The 18,178-nt window shown below is 42.8% G+C and overlaps 1 protein-coding gene across 3 annotated transcripts in view; it reads left to right on the top strand.

Moving 5' to 3' along the window:
• The first annotated feature begins 226 nt into the window (after nucleotides 1-226).
• LOC117251257 (dedicator of cytokinesis protein 9) overlaps nucleotides 227-18,178 on the top strand; it is a 126,826-nt gene continuing 108,874 nt past the window's right edge. For all 3 annotated transcript variants that reach the window (XM_033617395.2, XM_078174516.1, XM_033617387.2), the window contains exon 1: nucleotides 227-666. In XM_033617395.2, coding sequence (XP_033473286.2) covers nucleotides 550-666 — 117 coding nt within the window. In that variant the 5' untranslated portion in view covers nucleotides 227-549. The remainder of the gene's footprint in view (nucleotides 667-18,178) is intronic.

Genomic DNA, 18,178 nt, shown 5'->3' with positions numbered 1-18,178 from the left:
AATGAATAATTGTGTGATTTTTATGGGAGTTTGATCCAGATACCAGAGGGAACTAACCCTCTTTGAACATGTCTCTAGAGCTGCGATTTTTTTGTGGCAAAAGGAAAGCATTGGTTCAGTCATTCAGTGCCTGCAGTCCAAAGTCCAGGCCCAGCAGCTCACACACAGCCGGCAGTGGGCAGGCCTTTAAACCGGTAAGGGGCGGAGTGCGCTGCGGAGGCAACCAGATTATACACCTCCCGTCTGGCGCTGGACGGCCAATCAAACACTTCTCAAGAGGATACTTTATTATGACAACAATAAATCCGATGGAAGAAGGCAGCGCGCCGGAATAATGGAGCACGCGTTGACTATGAAAAGCGAAAAGTATGAGCTGGAGAGGTGGGAGTGATTCAGCAGCTATAACACAACAACATGAGCCAGCTTCAAACTCGTGGTGCTCAGTAGCTCGGAGAAACGGATAAACCGGTGATGATTTTCCTCTGAACGTCGCTTGTAGCCTATAACTTGTGGATTGAACGGTCATTGGATGCAAAGCGGTGCGCGACGATGTCTACTCCAGCGCATCCGGAGACCAGGAGGTTTACGCGGGGTCTGGGTAAACCTGGCACGGCGGCTGAACTCCGGCAAAGTGTCTCTGAGGTCGTGAGGACGTCCGTGCTAGTTGTAAGTACACACCTTAACTCCCCTCCTCCTCCACCTTAATACCACCTCGGTCAGTGTAAGCGTGTCTGTTTAAACCTCACTGGAGCTGATACCCACCCGCTTTTACGCACATATTCTGCATAAAGTCAGCTGACTTTAGATCAGCTGGGAGGAAGCACATGTGGGCTCAATGGATGAAAAAGTGCAGGTCATATTATGGATTGTCTCTGGTATATAGATGTGTGAAAGTGAGTGATTGGGAGTGAATGAATGAGGGTGTGTGTGTGTGTGTGTGTGTGTGTGTGACAGAGGTACACAAAGGGGGGATTTTGGATATATGGCACACTATAAAAAGCTCTTACAACTGTCTCTTGTTTGTAGTTTATACAGAAGATTTAATGTGCATTCATAAATTGCCACCAAGTTCTTGAAGCCCCTACTCAGCTGACTTTGGATCATGCACATGTGGGCTTTCTAGGTGACAAACTACAGGTCATGTTATGGAGTTGTGGCCCTGACCCACAAATGTGTCAAAGATTGATTCAAAGTGAACAAATGGAAAGTTTTTATAAAATTTTAGGTGGGCTCTTGCACAATACAACTATCTTTCTTGCTTCACTTTTGTGAGCTTTGTTGAAACATCACAATATTTTTTAAAACCTTCCCTTCGAAGCTTCCTTGTCCCATTTTTCCAAATGTCCCTTTCCTGGAGAGTCTGTGAAGAATCACTGCCTGATCAAGGTGTTTAGTACTTAGTGTCACTGAGGGCATCAGTGTCCTTAAGATGACATAATACCTCCTCACAAGGGAAAGCATGTGGCTTCAATTTCATGCTTCAGACACATATAAAGTGTCCAGTGACAGTGACATAATGCTGAATTTGACCGTCCGCTTTGGAACATCTGGGCTACGAGGACCTGCAGTGCACCTCCTCAGTATCAGTTTTCCAAAGAGCTCAGGAGGAAAAAGGAGTCGGCCCCATTGTTGCGACTGACTTTGTTGGGTGTTTGGTGCTCCGGCTGATTGTTCCAGCTTTCCTGGAAGAAGTTGCTAGGTAACAGAAACGGACACCGTCCAGGCTCTCTGTCAGGGAAATGGAATCCTGAGTCAGGATCCCAGACATCCAACCACACCTTCGTATTATTTATTCATTCTCACTCGGGTGCACTGCCAGAGACGCCTGAGGGAGGAGAGCAGAAATGGATACAAGTATGCATGTTGGGAAATCAACATGGTTTGAGGAGGGCTGAACTAAGCTGAAGGAGCTCTGCCTTGGACTTTTGTTTTTGTTTTAGTATGGGAAGACCTCCAGGAGTTCATTGGTTGATAAACTCATAGGCAGCTATCTGCAGTGGCGAGTTTAGAAACTTTTGAACAAGAGGGACCAGACTGTTAGATGAGTAAAAATGTTTTAAGACTCTTTATTTAAAGCCCTGAGTCTATCTGGCCCTGGCATTAGTAAGCTGGACATTATTGTCAGACCAAATGCAGACAGACATGTAAAATGCCCCATACCTCTCCTGGGTAGGGGCACCTAGAATCTTTATGGTCGTTTTCTGAATTCTGGAATTTCTTTGTAGGCGTTTTGCATCTCTTTTTGGCAACTTTGGGTTTCTTTGTGGTTGTTTTGCTCATCTGTGAATTCTATTTTGTCTCTTTGTAGTCGTTTTGTGTCTCTTAGTGTTATTTGCATCTCTTAGTTGTTTTGCATCACTAGGTAGTTGTTCTGCATCTCTTGATAGTTATTTCGCATCTCTTTGTAGCTGGTTGTTTTATGTGCCTTTGTGTCAGTTTTTGGTCACTTTGCATCTCTGCAGTTTTTTTCAACTGTCTTTTTTCTGTCTTTATGTGGTTCCTTTGCATCTCTTTGTTGTCATTTTGCATCTCTCAGTTGTTGTTTTCTGTCTCTTTGTAGTCATGCATCTCTTGGTAGTTGTTTTGCATCTCTTTGTAGCAATTTTGCATCTCCATGTAGTTGTTTTGTGTGTCTCTTTTTGGTCACTTTTCGTCTCTTAGTTGTCATTTGGCATCTCATAGTTGTTTTGCATCTCTTTGCTTTGCTTCTATTTGTGGTTGTTTTGCATCTCTTTGTAGCCATTTAGTGTCTCTTTGTAGTCAGTTTGCATCTATTTTTGGTCACTTTGCATCTCTTTGAGTTTGTTTTGCTTCTCATTGTAGTTGTTTTGTTTCTGTTTTCTGTCTCTTTGTGATTCTTTTGCGTCTCTTTGTAGATTTTTGAGGTTATTTTTCATCTCTGCGGTTTATCCTTTCCTTCTGGTTCTTTTTTGTCTGTTGTCATTTGTGCACTTTATAAAGAGGTACCTGGTTCAGTAATCTTCACTTGAGATGAATAAACCAACTACCTGTCACCTTCTAGCCCTACTAGAGGAGGCACCAGAGGGGCCCATGCCCCACTTGATCAGCCCTCTGGATGTATGATCTGTAGAAGTGAACATATGCTTGTGTTGTTGAGTTCAAGTGTTTGCTGAAGCTTCTCAGTGGGACAAGAATGTGACTGTACACAAGACCGCTGTCCACGCAACTTGTAATGAATTCCTCCATGTAACATGTAAATACTTCAGCGGGAATAGAGGGATCTGTTCCAGGGACATAAAGAGCAGATTGTAGCTGTTATCACCCATTCTGATTGTTGTATAAACTTCAAACACTTTTTGTCCGTTTAAACTCCCAGAACCACTTAATTTAGATTATAACACACAGATTAGTACCTACGTGCTGAGTGGTTACACAGCAATTTCTCCACTCTGTTTTGGAGACAAGTGCACTGTACTGCTTTCTTCCTCTCCCAACAGTTTGTGCATTTTCGTGAAGGCACACACTGGCCAGAGCCTCTTTGTTTATTGTTGGAGTGGAGAGCAGAGAGACTTGCAATAGGCCAGAGCTCTCAGCTGAGCCATCCCTCTGTTTCTCCACACTTTAGGCATGCTGAGAACACTATTAGCTCCATGATGGCTGTCATCAGCTTTGAATTTGTTGTGCTGGAGACGCACATCGATACAACACAGGACGCTGCCTCTCCAACTTTGCCTTGTGAGGAATGAAAACAGAAATTATTTTGTTTGTAGTTTTTCAGCAGCACTCCACAGCATGTACATGGCATTAATGCATCGGCTGATGGGTATATAACAAATCGATGACAGTTGGAAATGTTTAGTTAGTGTATACATTGTATGAAACAGCTGGGGGGCAGTTGTGTAATTGTAATCAATAGTCCTAACTGCCTGCCACCTAATGGTGATATACTCTGATCCTCAGTGTTCCTGCTATGCGCCTGACCCAAGGGAGCTGTACGCCAGATGGGTGTCATTATGTGGGAGTGATGCCATTAGCTGCCCGTGGCCAGTACACACACACACACACAACTGACTCACTGTGAAACCAGAAGGGGAAAGTGGAGGTTTCCCGTGTGCTGCAGAGAACAATAAAATATTGACAACATGGACAACAATCAACAGAGCACACATGCTGTTGCTTAGCCTCACTGTGAGGCATTAAAGGGATATGGTGGGTTTTTTTTTTTTTTTTTAAGCCGGGTTGTGGGAGGTACTATGCAAAGTCAGTGTACTGTATAACCTACAATGGATGTCAGTCAGCACGCCCCCAGTTTGGAGAAGCAGGCGGGAGTACAGCCCTAGAGTATGGGCAATGTACTGCTGCAGATGGGGGCGGCAGCAAAACTTATTTTAGCTAGCTTAAAAAAATCAACATCAGTTTACTTTACGTGTACTTTGTTACTTTGTTACTTTAAGTGTACAGTTTAAGTGTACTTAAACGTATCGAGACACCTGTAGACCAGCAACTCCTGTGTTCTGCGAGGTAAAATTACTGTTTTAATCAATGGAGTTTGGCTTTATAGAGAGAGCATAGGTGGATATAAAGGCTTTTATTTCCAGTTGGAAATTGCTGTCTAACTGCAAGGTATGTCGGTAAAAAGATTCTAAATATAGGGTACATTTAAACAGGTGAAATTCATATAATTAAGGATGGCTCAGTTCCATTAATAGTACCCGTAGGCTATTCCAGTGAGCAAGTATGGGCAATACCAGGGCCCACCCTAACTGAAATGCAGCTATCATTAGTGCTATTGAACACACCTGTGCTTTATATTTTATAACATGTCAAAAGGTCTGTTGTTTTCGTGTCAGTACTCCTGTCTGCTTCTCCAAACTGGAGGAGTCCCAACCAGCATAGGTAATACACTGACTATGGATAAGTACCTCACATAACCCCACTTAAAAAAAAAATCCAGACTATCCCTTTAAAGCTTTTGGAAAAATTCCCATGTGCAAGCTAAATTATTTTGACAGTGGTTCTCAGTGGGTGTTTGTGCTTGTCAAAACGGCTGATGGACAATTTAGATGCTTCCTAATCTGTTTGGCAGGTGGACAACACTTCCTGTCTTGTTGCTTCACCCAATTAAACCTCTGCTTCTACATCAACAAGTTAATTCATCCTCCGTGCGTATAATCACCCCATTTCCCTTTTCTTACGATCTCTATTGTCTCTTCTTACCTGTAAGTCTTCCTCCTGCATCATGTGACAGGCTGTATTTTATAGCCTGCGTTTGCTCAAGTCAAACACTGGCAGTAATGAGCTTCCGCTGCAATACATAGAAGATGCCGTTTGTGCGGTGATCTCACTTTTGATGAGGTAATTGCACAAACCGTGGCCTCTCCTTCACCTTCACATGATAAAATACAACAATCTTTATCAGCCCCCGTGATCTAATCAGCCTCCACACCTCTGCTTCTTTTCCTCTTTCAAGGCTTTGTAAATTTTCCCAAGATGTGGAAACCCCAGCATTACACCAAGTGGGTGTGTGTGTCCTGTGTATTAGTCACTAAGTGTGCCAGGGACATTTTTGACACAACATAAACCGCCTTTGATCATTTACAGAAAGTCATGTCCTCTCATGTAGTGAAGCCGGATTTGTTAGTCATGCTACTCAACATAAAACAACTTCTCTGCCTTCTTGTGTACTGGGAGCAGATGCTGGTGGCTGTCACACATGCTGCCAGTCAGAAGATTACTGGGCTATCAGTGTTGTGTGAGGCCTAAGCAGCTTGACCTCCCTCTGCATTCATCTGTCTGTCTATCTGTCTGTCACCATAGGGCCTGTTGGGGTCAGACTAAAGGGTGCATAGGCTGCCTCTGTTACGATGATGGTAAATGTTACTCTGCAACAAACTCAGGGGGGGTAGAGATGGGAGCAGATGAGTTCTCTGAATGGGTCAATAATACATGAGGCTGCTCTACTGACCAGTACAGCCATTAACAGACTCTGTCTGCCTTTCCTGCTGTGGATGAGACCAGCCCAAAACTTTTATGCCGTTTAGTACAAAATTTCCCAGAACATATCAAACTTTCTAACACCTCAGTGTGTCTGATGTTTGTATATTAGGCCTGCAGAATGTATACAATATAGTCTTGTCATCTTGATATCAACTTCCGTGCTAATTACAGGGCTGTGCCCAACCCATAATTATGTCCGTCAAATCTGATTTTAAGCAGCACTTTTGAACACTAGTCTATCACCAGATTTTTGAACAGGGCTCAGTGGGACAATCAGAGTCTAGAGAATCTAGACTCAGAATCAGAGACCAAATAGATTAAATCCCGATAGTGAAATGAGTCATTTTGCAGGGGTTGAGATGTTAAAAAAATGTATCCACTGATTCACAGTCGTCTTTTCACCATGTAAGTCAGCAGGATAAAGTCTTTTTGGATCACAGAGCATCACATAACAGTGTAATTACACTGTTTGGCCACTACAAAATTGGCTTCAAAGCCTGACACACTTCGTGGAGGCCTGGTCTGACTTCTGATTGGGCTCTTCCTCTGGGCAGCTGCCTCCATCTCACTCAGTCTCATCCTGGGTCTGGGTCGGCAGCTGCCTGTACCTGTCACAGACATCTTCACAATGCAGATGGGACAGTTTGACATAGTGTAATCATTTTAACCTGAGGAGGAGCGTGAAAGTGAGGAGCGCTCACTCTGCGGCATCTTCTTGGGTTCAAAATGTCCCCAGACGTACATTGCACACTGACTGACAAAAACAACAGCAACAAAGAAAAACTGCTTAACTTGAAGCATCTCAGTAGACTGAGGGGCCTACAGCTGATGATTCAGCTCTACGACTTCAGGGAGCAGCCATTATTTTGTCTGATACATGCATGCAAGTGATGTTTATTAGACTAGTGCTGCTTTACTGCTCTGCATAGTTGAAGGAGGAAAGTGTGGCAAGATGAGTTCAGACAAAAGTATGAATGCCAGAGAGGAATTAGTGCCTAATAAAAGTAGCATGTCAGACATCTGGCAATGTTTTGGATAAAGGAGAGATGACATGGTATAAGTACAGGTACTGTGGAAGTCTGAGTCAAGTAGTAACGCTGTTGTCACAGTATTCAACAATAGGCGTATGGACCAAACGCTGAAATGACGTACTGTAAGCAGGCCAGTGGCTGGTTTAGTATCACTTTCGTTTTGAAGAGTCAAAAACGTGTTTTGTGGTTTCTGTTGTTACCAAGGCAAGTGCGTTTTTAAAGAGAGATTGTTGGTGCTGCTTCAGCTGTGGTTAGTCAGTCACTGTACATTTGCGTCACTTAATGCTGCCTCTTGTGCTGGGAGAGTACCTACTCTGATAGAAAAAAGAAAGTCCCACAAAACGGTGTTCTGAGTGAGAACTACAATCATTCCCAGACTCAAGAACCATGAAAAAATTCCACTGGTCCGAAAACATCTAATGTTGTCACATATTTTCCTCATAGCGTGCCAGCCTAATGTATGTGTGTAAACTATGAAGCACTGCTCTGTCTGACAGTTCAGAACCTTAAATAATAAGGTCATGATGATGTTGCATAACAACCAACAAGAGTTTGTAAAACTTGTTTTGCACACACGCCTGTTGGCAAGTGTTTCCCCTGAAATTAATTTCTTCAATAGTGAGCCGTTTACACTGGGTTGCCAATTTATTAGGCACACCCAGCTAAAACTAATGCAGTCTGATTTAACAGGTTACAATGTTAAGCTTTTGTTGAAACAGTTTTAGGGAGGCATTGATTCAATTTTATGATAATATTGGAGGCTACAGTTTGTGATGCTGTTATATTGTACTGCCGTATATTGGCTGCAGTTATGGAGAGAAATTTAGAGTCAAAATGGTCACAGACATGTAATAAATGACCCACAAATTAAAAATAAGATATAAAAATGTGCACCGGGATTTGTGCTTAATTTTGCGTACTCAATCGTCACACAAATGCCAAGAAATTTTAAACCATGTAAAACTTATGCATACAACACAACCTGATTTTTCACTTAACAAATCTGATTAATTGTGCTTTCGAAATGCTTCCTGTATATACAAATGTGTGAAAGTGTTTATGACACTCTTTTGTATTTATTTACAGATTGTTAAATCTGTGTGCACAGATCGCCTGACACGCTTGCTTACATTTGCGTGTGGAGTTTTGAGTCTTTTCACGGTCCCTGGCTCCACAAAGATCTCCCCTCTCGTCATCTAAACAGACATGACACAAGAAGAAAAACAAGGTCCTCTGCTTTTCCACTCATCAGCTGTTATATAGTTTAGTAATTACGCACTATTGTCTCTAAACACTTTCAAGTTAATACTCTGAATGTCTAACTTAGAGGAATGGAAACATTTAAACTCCACAAGAACTCCAGATAGAAGCAGTGCATGGCTTGTGGAGGCTCAAGGAAAGTGCAAAATAAAACACACACCCATCAAACTCACTATAAAATTTGTCTGCTCGGGTTGGGGCATGGCTTTTGGCAGTTGTGGTTTTAATCTAAACCAGATTTGCCACTCAGGGTTGTTGCAGTCGGAGTGGGGAGCTTGAGAGAATTTCCTCAACTGAGCACATGAAGGTCGAGATAATATAAAGCACTTTGTCAAAAACTGAAAGGATTTCCTTCATTTAGCCTTGACCGACACCGGTTAGTCCACATCACTAAGTACTGCAAAGCCAACTCAAATGATCCAGAGGCCAGACAGACAGAATTTGTTCCAGTGCAAATGAAAACTGATTTAATATCATGGATGTGAGCTGCAGTTGGCTTATTTTTTTGGGACAGCTGATTTTTTTTTAATTCTTTATTTTTTACAAACCCCTTGTTTTGCCAGAATATGTTTTTTACCACGTTAAAATAAGTGTTAAATATCAACTTTGAGCCAACTGAATCCCAAGATTGGTTTGTGGTCACATCACAAGATAATTAACAATTTCCTGGCTCAGCGTGGGAAATGGGTAACTACTATTTCCCATCAAAAAATCAGTGGACTGTGTAATCTGCAATCCATTGATTTTTTTTTTTTTTTTTGTTCAGTTGCAGGCTTCCACGTCTGTGTGCCGATTTCATGGTTGTTACATAATTGTCTCTTTTTATATTGGCATTTCCATTACATAGATGCAGCAATGCTGTACGCTGCAGCAGTATAGATGAACATCAGAGTACATTAAATTTTCAGGGGTCCCCACGGTCATAGGAAGCCTGGAACAGTAATGGAATTCAACAGTCTTGTTTTCCAGGCCTTGAAAAGTCATGGAATTTTGTTGTTTGTAATGTAGGGCTGATGGGGGTGGGGGGGTTGTAATAGTAATTAATCATATTCATATACACTAATCAACCACTGGCACCTGAGCCAACTTTAGTAAGAGAAAGTGGTGGAAGGTGGACTATTGCACGCAGATTTCGACATTGATTACCATGGCAACAACTGAAGCTTAGAAGCATTTAGGTCAGCCTAGTGTAATGAAATTGTTACTGTAATCTTTCATAAATATGCTACCAAGTAATGCAACATAACAGCAAAGCTATTTTCTGTAGCTGTTGACGTACCACAGCTCTAATATCTGTTGATGCGTGACATTTTGTTTGCCATCACATTTATTCATCTTCTCCTCAAGTTCTGTCTTGCCCTCCATGTATGTATGCTAGCTGGAGTTATGTTTGAATAGAGTTTGACTCTGATATGTTTGAATGACGCTGGACAAGTGGGCAAAAATAATGCTGACTGTGTGATTTTAAGGTTCAGAGTTTAGTGAAATCTAGCAATGAAGATTTCAGATTGTGACCAGTTGAAACTTCTCCCGGTTAGGATACCGTTAGTGTTCATTGTTCAGGAAGTTTTTTACCATGAGCCAATCTTTAGTGCTGTATCATAGGCAACGGACTGATGTTTCACCTCCCATCCAGGAGGCATCTTCAATGTACTGGTGTGTAGTTGTCGGCTTTAAACTCTGTGTAGGTTTGAAGTCTTACAGGATAGTTGATTTCACATGAGTTGTTGACCCACCCAGTAATGTTGTGCAGCATTAGGGTTAGATGGGTCCCAGTGTGAATGGGTGTTAAGTCATCTAGGGAGGGATCCCAAGACTGCATTGTAGGTGGGTGATAAGTGGTGTCGTAGGCGTGAGGAGGTGGCCTATGACACCACTTATCACCTTCGATGAGAGGCAAGACATTGTCAAGAAACTCAAGCCACTCAAGTCCAGTTGCCTACGATGTAGCACTTAAGATGACCATGACCTGGATGACTGAGAATCTTCACTTACATACCCTGAGCCGAATTATATGCAGAGGTCTCTTCCTCTCCAAAACAAAGGGACCTGGCTGTACGCTACTTCCCACGGAAAAATTGTGATCTATAAAAACAGACTTGATAGGTGACACTTTGACCCATGCTTACAGACGTTTTGGAGACAGGAAATTGGCAGGCAGAAGGTGAGGTGGAAGCCTGATTATAGAAATTTTCAAATATTTTTGGGCGCATGCCATTTTGGGCTTTGGATCATACGTACATTTTTAGTATGGATTCTACACACTGATTTATAAATGAGATCCCAGGTGATTTAAACTGGTAATAACATGGAATAAGAAAGTTTCACAAAACAAATCAGTGTTTCTCCTACGCTGTTTGGCATGTTGCAGACGAGGCACTGTCCCCGCACCTTCTAGTCTGTGCTCACCTATTGTCCGCTGACCGACTTCACCTTGGAGTAAAGAGTACTATACAGTTCTTGTTGAGTGGTCTTGGAAATTTTATTATGAATCATTGAAAAGTCCATGACAAATGTTTGGCAACCCTGATTTTTTTCCTCTTAAAATAGAAGAAAGCTCATGGCCACCACGAGCTAAGTCTCCAAAATCTTTCCATCCTGCCTGCCTGAACAGGAAGTGTACATGACTTCCTGTCCTTCATCTTCTTGTGGGAGAGCCTGTCGTTTACTAGATAGAGCTGGTTTCCTGTGGCTGTATTTGACCAGAAGTCTCTAGGCAGGGCTCGCTGTTAACCCGCCCACTCTGTCTGAGTGTTCTGCCTGATAGAGCAAAGCTGTTTTGAAGGAGGTTACCATAACAGAGAGGCAGCCTGCAGAAGAGCCTGGCCAGTGGGTGTTTTCCTGTTAGCAAGTGCATGGCACTCTGGGATTTGTTTTACACTCACATCCTGAGAACATACATTCCTCTAATCCAGCAGTATTCATAATTCATAAGTTGAGGCTTGTAGCTGAGGTGAAATTTGTTTCGAAGGCTGGAATGCTACCTCTCTCTCTCTCTCTCTCTCTCTGACAGTTTGTTTAGTTTCTGCGCTCTCTTCCTCTTTCCAAATGGAGAATAGTGTGGAATAATAGACCTGCTGGGTGGTCGATGTTATGGAAGCCTCTAAGGCTGCCTTGAAACCGTCTAAATCACGCCATACATTTACAACACATCCATCTGAATCAAGCTTCCTTTCACATCCTGCTATGGAGCCACGACTGCAGCACATTATCATCAACAGCTCAGCAATCAAGTGGAGTATTGCTTTGCTTCCATCCTCGAGGCCATTAAGTTGCTATTTTTGAGTGAGCAGTGTGCACACCTAAGTGCAGCTGTGGAGGATGTACTGAGTCACAACTCCATCTGCTTTCTTTTCCTTCTATGATTATTATGTGGTTAATCCAGTTTGCCTTCCTCTGTAAACTGATAACACTCCTGCATCATCGTCTGTAATCTAATAAAGATCTAAATTGAAATGAATGGAATAGAGATTGCAGTTTACGTGTTGTACAAAAGACTGCAAAACATTCTTGGTATGTTCATGCACAGTGTAAAATCAAGCTGTTAAAAAGTCTTGTTAAGTCATGCTAGCACTGTGGCTGTAGGGATGGCATGAACAGTGCTCGTTGGTCTGTCAGTTTAGCCACCACTCTGGTCAGGATTGAAATATTTTCACAACTTTTGGATGGTGATGTTCATGTTAGCATCAGATTGAATTGCAATAACTTTGGTGAATGTGTCATCTAGCTTAATCATCAGATCAAAATCTCAGTTCATGCAGTACTTGCAAAACTAATGACAATCCCATCAGCCACACCTGTACTTTGTGCTAACTTGCAAATGTTAGCATTAAGCAACATGTTAGGCTAAGATGGTGAGCATTATATCTGCTGAACATCATCATCATCATCAGTTCAGGCAGGACATGATGTCAAGCTCAGCTCACATCCCAGCTACATCAGCTGATCTCAAACAGCCCAATCAACTGATGGAGCAGCTGATTGATGGAAGGGAGTCAGCTGATAGATCACATGATTCCTTTCTATGCAACCAATTGGCGAATCTCATTCAGGACGCCCTATTAAAACTGCTCAGGCCTGCCTACTGTTGCTGCTTCCTCTGCAAGCCGCTTTGTAACCCGCCTCCACCCCAGCTCCTCCTTTTCATGCTGTGTCTGCCTTATCAGTGTCATTTCTGTTTGTCATTGATGCTGGCCCTGTACTCTTCGCGGGGATCTTTGCTGCTGCTCTCTCTGCCTTAGGCTTTCTGTGTAGGCGCATGGAAGGGCAGGAAGGTTTGCTCTGTCTGCCTCATCCTTTCCTCGTTTGCACGTGGAAGGGCAGAGAGGTGTGCTCTCTCTGCTATCCACGTCAGCACGCAGAAGGGTGGAGAAGTGTGGTCTCTCCACCTTAGGCTTTCCACGTAGGCACGCAGAAGAGCGGAGAGGTGTGGTCTCTTGCCTTAGGCTTTCCACGTAGGCATGCACAAGGGCGGAGAGGTGTGGTCTCTCGCCTTAGGCTTTCCACGTAGGCAAGCAGAAGGGCAGAGAGGTGTGCTCTCTCCACCTTACGCTTTCCACGTAGGTGCGTGGAAGAGGCTTTCTGCGCAGGCCCGAGGAAAAGCAGAGGGGTCCCAGAACAGAACCATACCACCAAATATAACACTGCAAATGGAAATAAAGTTTTCTTTGACTAAAGTGGTCCTGACTGAAATGAGAATTGAAACCATTTCAAATATTCAGAATCTATATGTTTTGATTAACAGATATTTTTGGCAACACCACTCAACGATGCACTTGTACTATAAAGACCTGTTAGTCTTGTTTATAGCAGTTGAGTAGGTTATATCAAATGCATAACCTAAACAGTCATCCATCTGCATACAAATTAGGGCTGTAGTCAAAGAAAATCTGAGTTTACTGAAATTCTACCTTTCCTCAAACCAATCGATCAGTTAGTGGGAGAAAAACTCTGCACATTATCTTGAGAGTAATAAACTGACCACAGTGCTCTGATTGCACTCGACCTAGAACGTAACACCAGCAATTGTCAGACTAATGAGAATTTGGTTGGACAAAAGCATATCAACATGTCAGCCCGAATACAAGTATCTGACTTTGAGAGCACTCTTTGAAATCTAGACACAGTTTACTCTAATGACGCTTGTACTCAGCCTCCCGTACATCAGAGCTTTACGAGGGAGTGCAGGCCTACATGGCAGAGTCCCCATTAGCCCCAAGCTGCTTCTAACGGTCACATGAATGGCACCATTACAAACCGGTCTTTACATGGCCCAGCCCACACATGAGCAAGTGAATGAGAGAAATATATCAAGTGTAGGTGGATGCTGCCCTGCCCGCTACCACCGATTCATTAGTATTGCAAGAGGCCAGCCAGAGTGTTAGCCCATGGGTGAAACTGGTCAGGAGTAGAGCTCCAAAGGCAAAATCATTGCTCTGCACACGTGCACTGGCCTACAGATTAAGCTCATGGGATTAAGCCCTGAAAAGCACTACCGCACTCCTGACTGGAGTCTGAACAACACATCCATGTCGGCTGATGGAGAAATGTCTAGAAAGAGCAGACTAATGACTAGCACATTTCCTTTTAAAGTCCCTGTGTGTTTTGTGTGAGGTGCACTTACTCTCCGAGCCTCCTTCATTTCTCTATAAAAGTAATGTTTCCTCCCATCCTTCACTGCAACCGACCATTAACTTGTAATTGTGGGAATGCGGCTGTTACCAGGACAGAAGAGATTGGAGGGCACGCTGTATGCTAACACTCTTAACCTTGTCATTATTTTTTCCACCCTATGGATGGCATTCTCTCCATTTTTGAATCACTGCCAATTACAGGATTTGCCTCTACTTCTGAGTGGAGGTTCACTTTACTTGACGGGTGTGGGGTTGACTTGATTCTTTGATGTATGCTACACTCCAGTCCTTTGAACCTCTCGAACTTTGATAACCGTGATAATCTTAAGGTCTTATAAACTGGTGTTATTTTTAGCCATGCTAGTTGCGAGCATGACTCCAGGGATTTATGTCTGCTGGTCCACCCACATTGGTCCAGACCTGCTGGTCTTTCAAACAGGGGAAGCTCACTTTAAGTTTACGTCATAAAATTTGTCATTATTGTAGGGAGGCAGTAACTTATAAAAGGAACATTTAATTGAAGCCGTTTTTCAACCACACTCGTGCCATAGAACCACAGCAAAACACACCTCAAAGATTTTCAGATGGGTTTAAACACCTGAACTGTGTCTACAAATGGTGAAAATGAGCTATATCGCTTATGGAAATTAGGAACTCCGGACGGCACTCTGTCAGAAGACTCCACTTGCAAATATCCGCATGGGACTGAGCTCGAAATGCAAAACGCTGTCAGTCACAAAGGGGTTCAGCCTTTTAGACAATTCCTCCAATCCTCATGCATACATCAAGCGCCCTCTCCTGCCTACCGCATAGATCCCAGGGAAGCTGAGCCTCCCTGGAAGTGACGATTTTGTCGCATTTATCCAATGACCATCTCGCTTTGCTGCCTGAAAAAAAACTGCTCAGCGCTGTCTCATAGGAATGCTTGGAGGCTCCGCGTCCACCGTGCTGACACGAGAATGTATGACAGGGATGTCGCGTTTGAAAACTGGGGCTAAACAGCTGACGTTTGAACATCACAGTCATGATGTTAAACACATCCTAGCGCACGTTTAATGCAATGTAAATTCTTATTTTAATGTAAATTCAATAGCGCATATTTGACCATTTCTTCTATGAAATTTCAGGGGAAATTCAGCCTCCCTTGTTGTCTCAGAGCAATCGCCCCTGGTCCACACTGAAATATGTCAACAACCATATTAGATGCATCACGGCTAAACTTTGTACAGACGTTAATGGTCCCCAGATTATGAATCCTAATCATTGTGGCGATCCTCTGACTTTTGATCTAGTGCCACTATGAGTTTGACATGTGTGGTCTTTCGTGAAATGTCCAGCATATCAACATCAGAATATGATTAATTACAAGAGGGTACAGTAGGCTACAGATGGTAGGGACATGTCCCGAGTAATATCTGGCAACTACTGAATTGTATGTCAGTGTATCTGGCACGTAACGGGATGACAGATCTTGTTTTCTTCTACAAATCCCGCCTCCATAACCCAATATAACCCTAATAGGATTGGCTTGCTTCACCGTTTGTTATTAACGTGTGAGAGGCTGTAGCTACATCTGGCTTTGTCAACTAAATGTGGTGTTCTCATGGTCATGGAAAACCACACAATCTTTCACAATCACATTTTCCAGGCCTGGAAAAGTCATGGAATTAGTAAGAATCATTGAAAGTTTTTGAAAAGTCATGGAATTTTGTTGTATGTAATGAAATTGTTATAGTTACCTTCTGTGGATAACCGTCCAAGTAATGTAACACAACGGCAAATTTATTGTCTGCAGCTGTCAACATAACGTTGTTCTACGAAAATCAGAAATCCTCAAATGGGAAAGGGGATCTGCAAGGGAGGAAATATTTGAAAGCAATACAGAATGCCCGAGAGCATTACTGCATTATATTCCATTATATTTTTGGATTCCGAATCATCACCTGCTGCCTGAATTACATGTTTCCCTTTACACAAATAAAGACATTTCCCCCATAAATTTGTGCATAAAAAAATCATCAGAAAGCAGGAGACACTCAAATTTCCACCCCTATTAACGTGTGTATGCACCAATTTTGAAATCAAACTTGATATAAAAAATACTGCTAACTTGTGTTATTTTTGCACCTGTTTGTTTTTATCACTCAGTCTTGTGTGTTACTGATGCAACTCCTGGGATTTAGTGTCAGGCGAACAGCCCATTCTCAGTAGGTTAATCTGCTTTGGACACGATATCTCTCCCTCTGGCCTCCTCTGACATTGCTTCGTTGTGGTCACTGACCTCCCATTAACACTCGCCACGCAGATCACACCAGGATCAGTGGCTGTCGGATGTGTTGCAACACAGAGGGATGGATTAGCATACAATTAGCCAATACAAAAGCTAGTTTCCGGTGCTGAGATTTAGAGCTGAAACCTTTGCAAGGAATCTGTGAAAAGAGAATACTGCCGTGTTTTAACATTCAAGTATCACTTGGGGCGGAGCAGGGGCAAATATTGGATGTGTTTGGAAATGATTGTGAAGTATTTATTTGTTCTGTGTGGAGGATGGAGGGCTGCTGTGAAGTGTTTGGGGAACTACTTAAAATTCCTGCTCCGTGCTGCCGTCTGACTGCTATCAGACTGCAGAGATGAAAGTGAAAGTTACCACTCAAGTTGTTATCATTCAGCTGGGATTTCCCTAGAAGTTTAGGGGCACTTATTTGAATTCACCCAGGGCTCCAGAGCAGAGGCGGCTAAATGCATCATTATTTAGGTAAATAGATAAAAGTAAGAGGCTCCTCAATGTGAAGTAAACCCTTCCCTGTGATGTTTCCCTCTTTCCCACAGTGCATGCTGTTAGCTTAATTAAAGAGAGACCAAAATCTCTGCAGTTCTCAGCGCTCTTTCTTATGGCTTTGTGCACTGTGCAGTATGTGGATGGGACCTGCCACAGCCAGAGGGGATCAACTCTAATGACTTTTCACCAGGCTGGCTGCATAGCTGACATTCCTCACTCTGACACACTGTAGGACAGAGAGGGAGGGAGGGGGAGGGGCACAACCTACAGGAGGCGGGCCGAGAGCTGGGTGGTTTTTGGGGCAGGGTTTGCATCTCACCTTTGGATTATTATGTAAACTGTGTTTGTTAGTGGTGAAAGAAGTACTGGGATCTTTCACTTGGGAGAAAGTAACAATAGAACAATGTAAAAATACTGTCTGACAAGTAAAAGCTCTGCATTCAAAATCCAACTCAAGGCAGGCCTTTTATGTTTTGTTTGTCATCTCTATAATCTTACGATGTCCTATTATATATTCATATTAAATGTGGCAAAAGTTTCAAATGATGATGTTTATGTATGTAAATGCAGTCCCTGTGAACTAAAAACCTTAGGCTTCAAACTGTTATGAATACTCTGTTTCCAATGTTTTTTTCTGCTTTTGAGACAAGCTGACATTAGCTCGTGATGGATTTCTTAATATGGTCATCTGCTTCAGGCACAAGTTTACATTATGTAGCCTACACTGCTACATGTAGCTAAGTGCTGACGTCAGGGTTGGGTGCTGGCCTTGTTAGATCGTCTGGATAAAATTTTTTGTTTAGAAGCTTTTATTGGTGATTTTTCACAGTAGAAAAAAAGTGCAGGTAGGGGCTACCTCACCTGGAAGAATGTGCGCCCCATTTTGGCTGAATCCTTTGCAGTGGCCCAGGTTTAATTCCCACCCACAGCCCTTTACTGCATACAACCCCCCTCTTCCTCCCATGTTTCCTGTCTCTCTTTAGCTAGCCTAGCAATAAAGGCAAAACATGCCCAAAAATAATCTTAAAAACAAAGTGCTGCTATACTCTGTTACAGTCATTACCGGCTGCAAGTACACTGCTGCATGAAGCTACACGCTAACGCCAGGGAAACATGTCATCTTGGTTGTTGATACTATTAATTTCTCCCCAGATTGTCTTTTATTCCTGCTGGAACATGTCTGGTTGTGTTTAGAAGCTTTTACTGGTAGTATACTTGTATACTCTTTTACAGTCGTTCCCCGGCTGCAATGACAATGCAGAGATGCAGGTAAACGGAAGACCTAGAAACGATGACCAGTCAGAGCAGACTGGACCTTTTCGAGAGTCTAAAAGAGACAGATGCTAGAATGGAGCTTTTCAGACAGAGGATAAATACAGGTGTTCCAGCACAGACAGCAGAAGGAAAACATGTTCTTTTAAGCATGTTAACATGTTTTAGCAGAAACCTGAAATACAAGTATGAACCTGAAAATTACCATAACTGGTCCCCTTAAGTAAAACAGCATGATTATCAGC

The sequence above is a fragment of the Epinephelus lanceolatus genome, chromosome 14 (genome assembly GCF_041903045.1).
Source record: "Epinephelus lanceolatus isolate andai-2023 chromosome 14, ASM4190304v1, whole genome shotgun sequence".
NCBI lineage: Eukaryota > Metazoa > Chordata > Actinopteri > Perciformes > Serranidae > Epinephelus > Epinephelus lanceolatus.
Note: the sequence above shows the minus strand (reverse complement) of the source record. Positions and strands in the feature narration are given on the sequence as shown.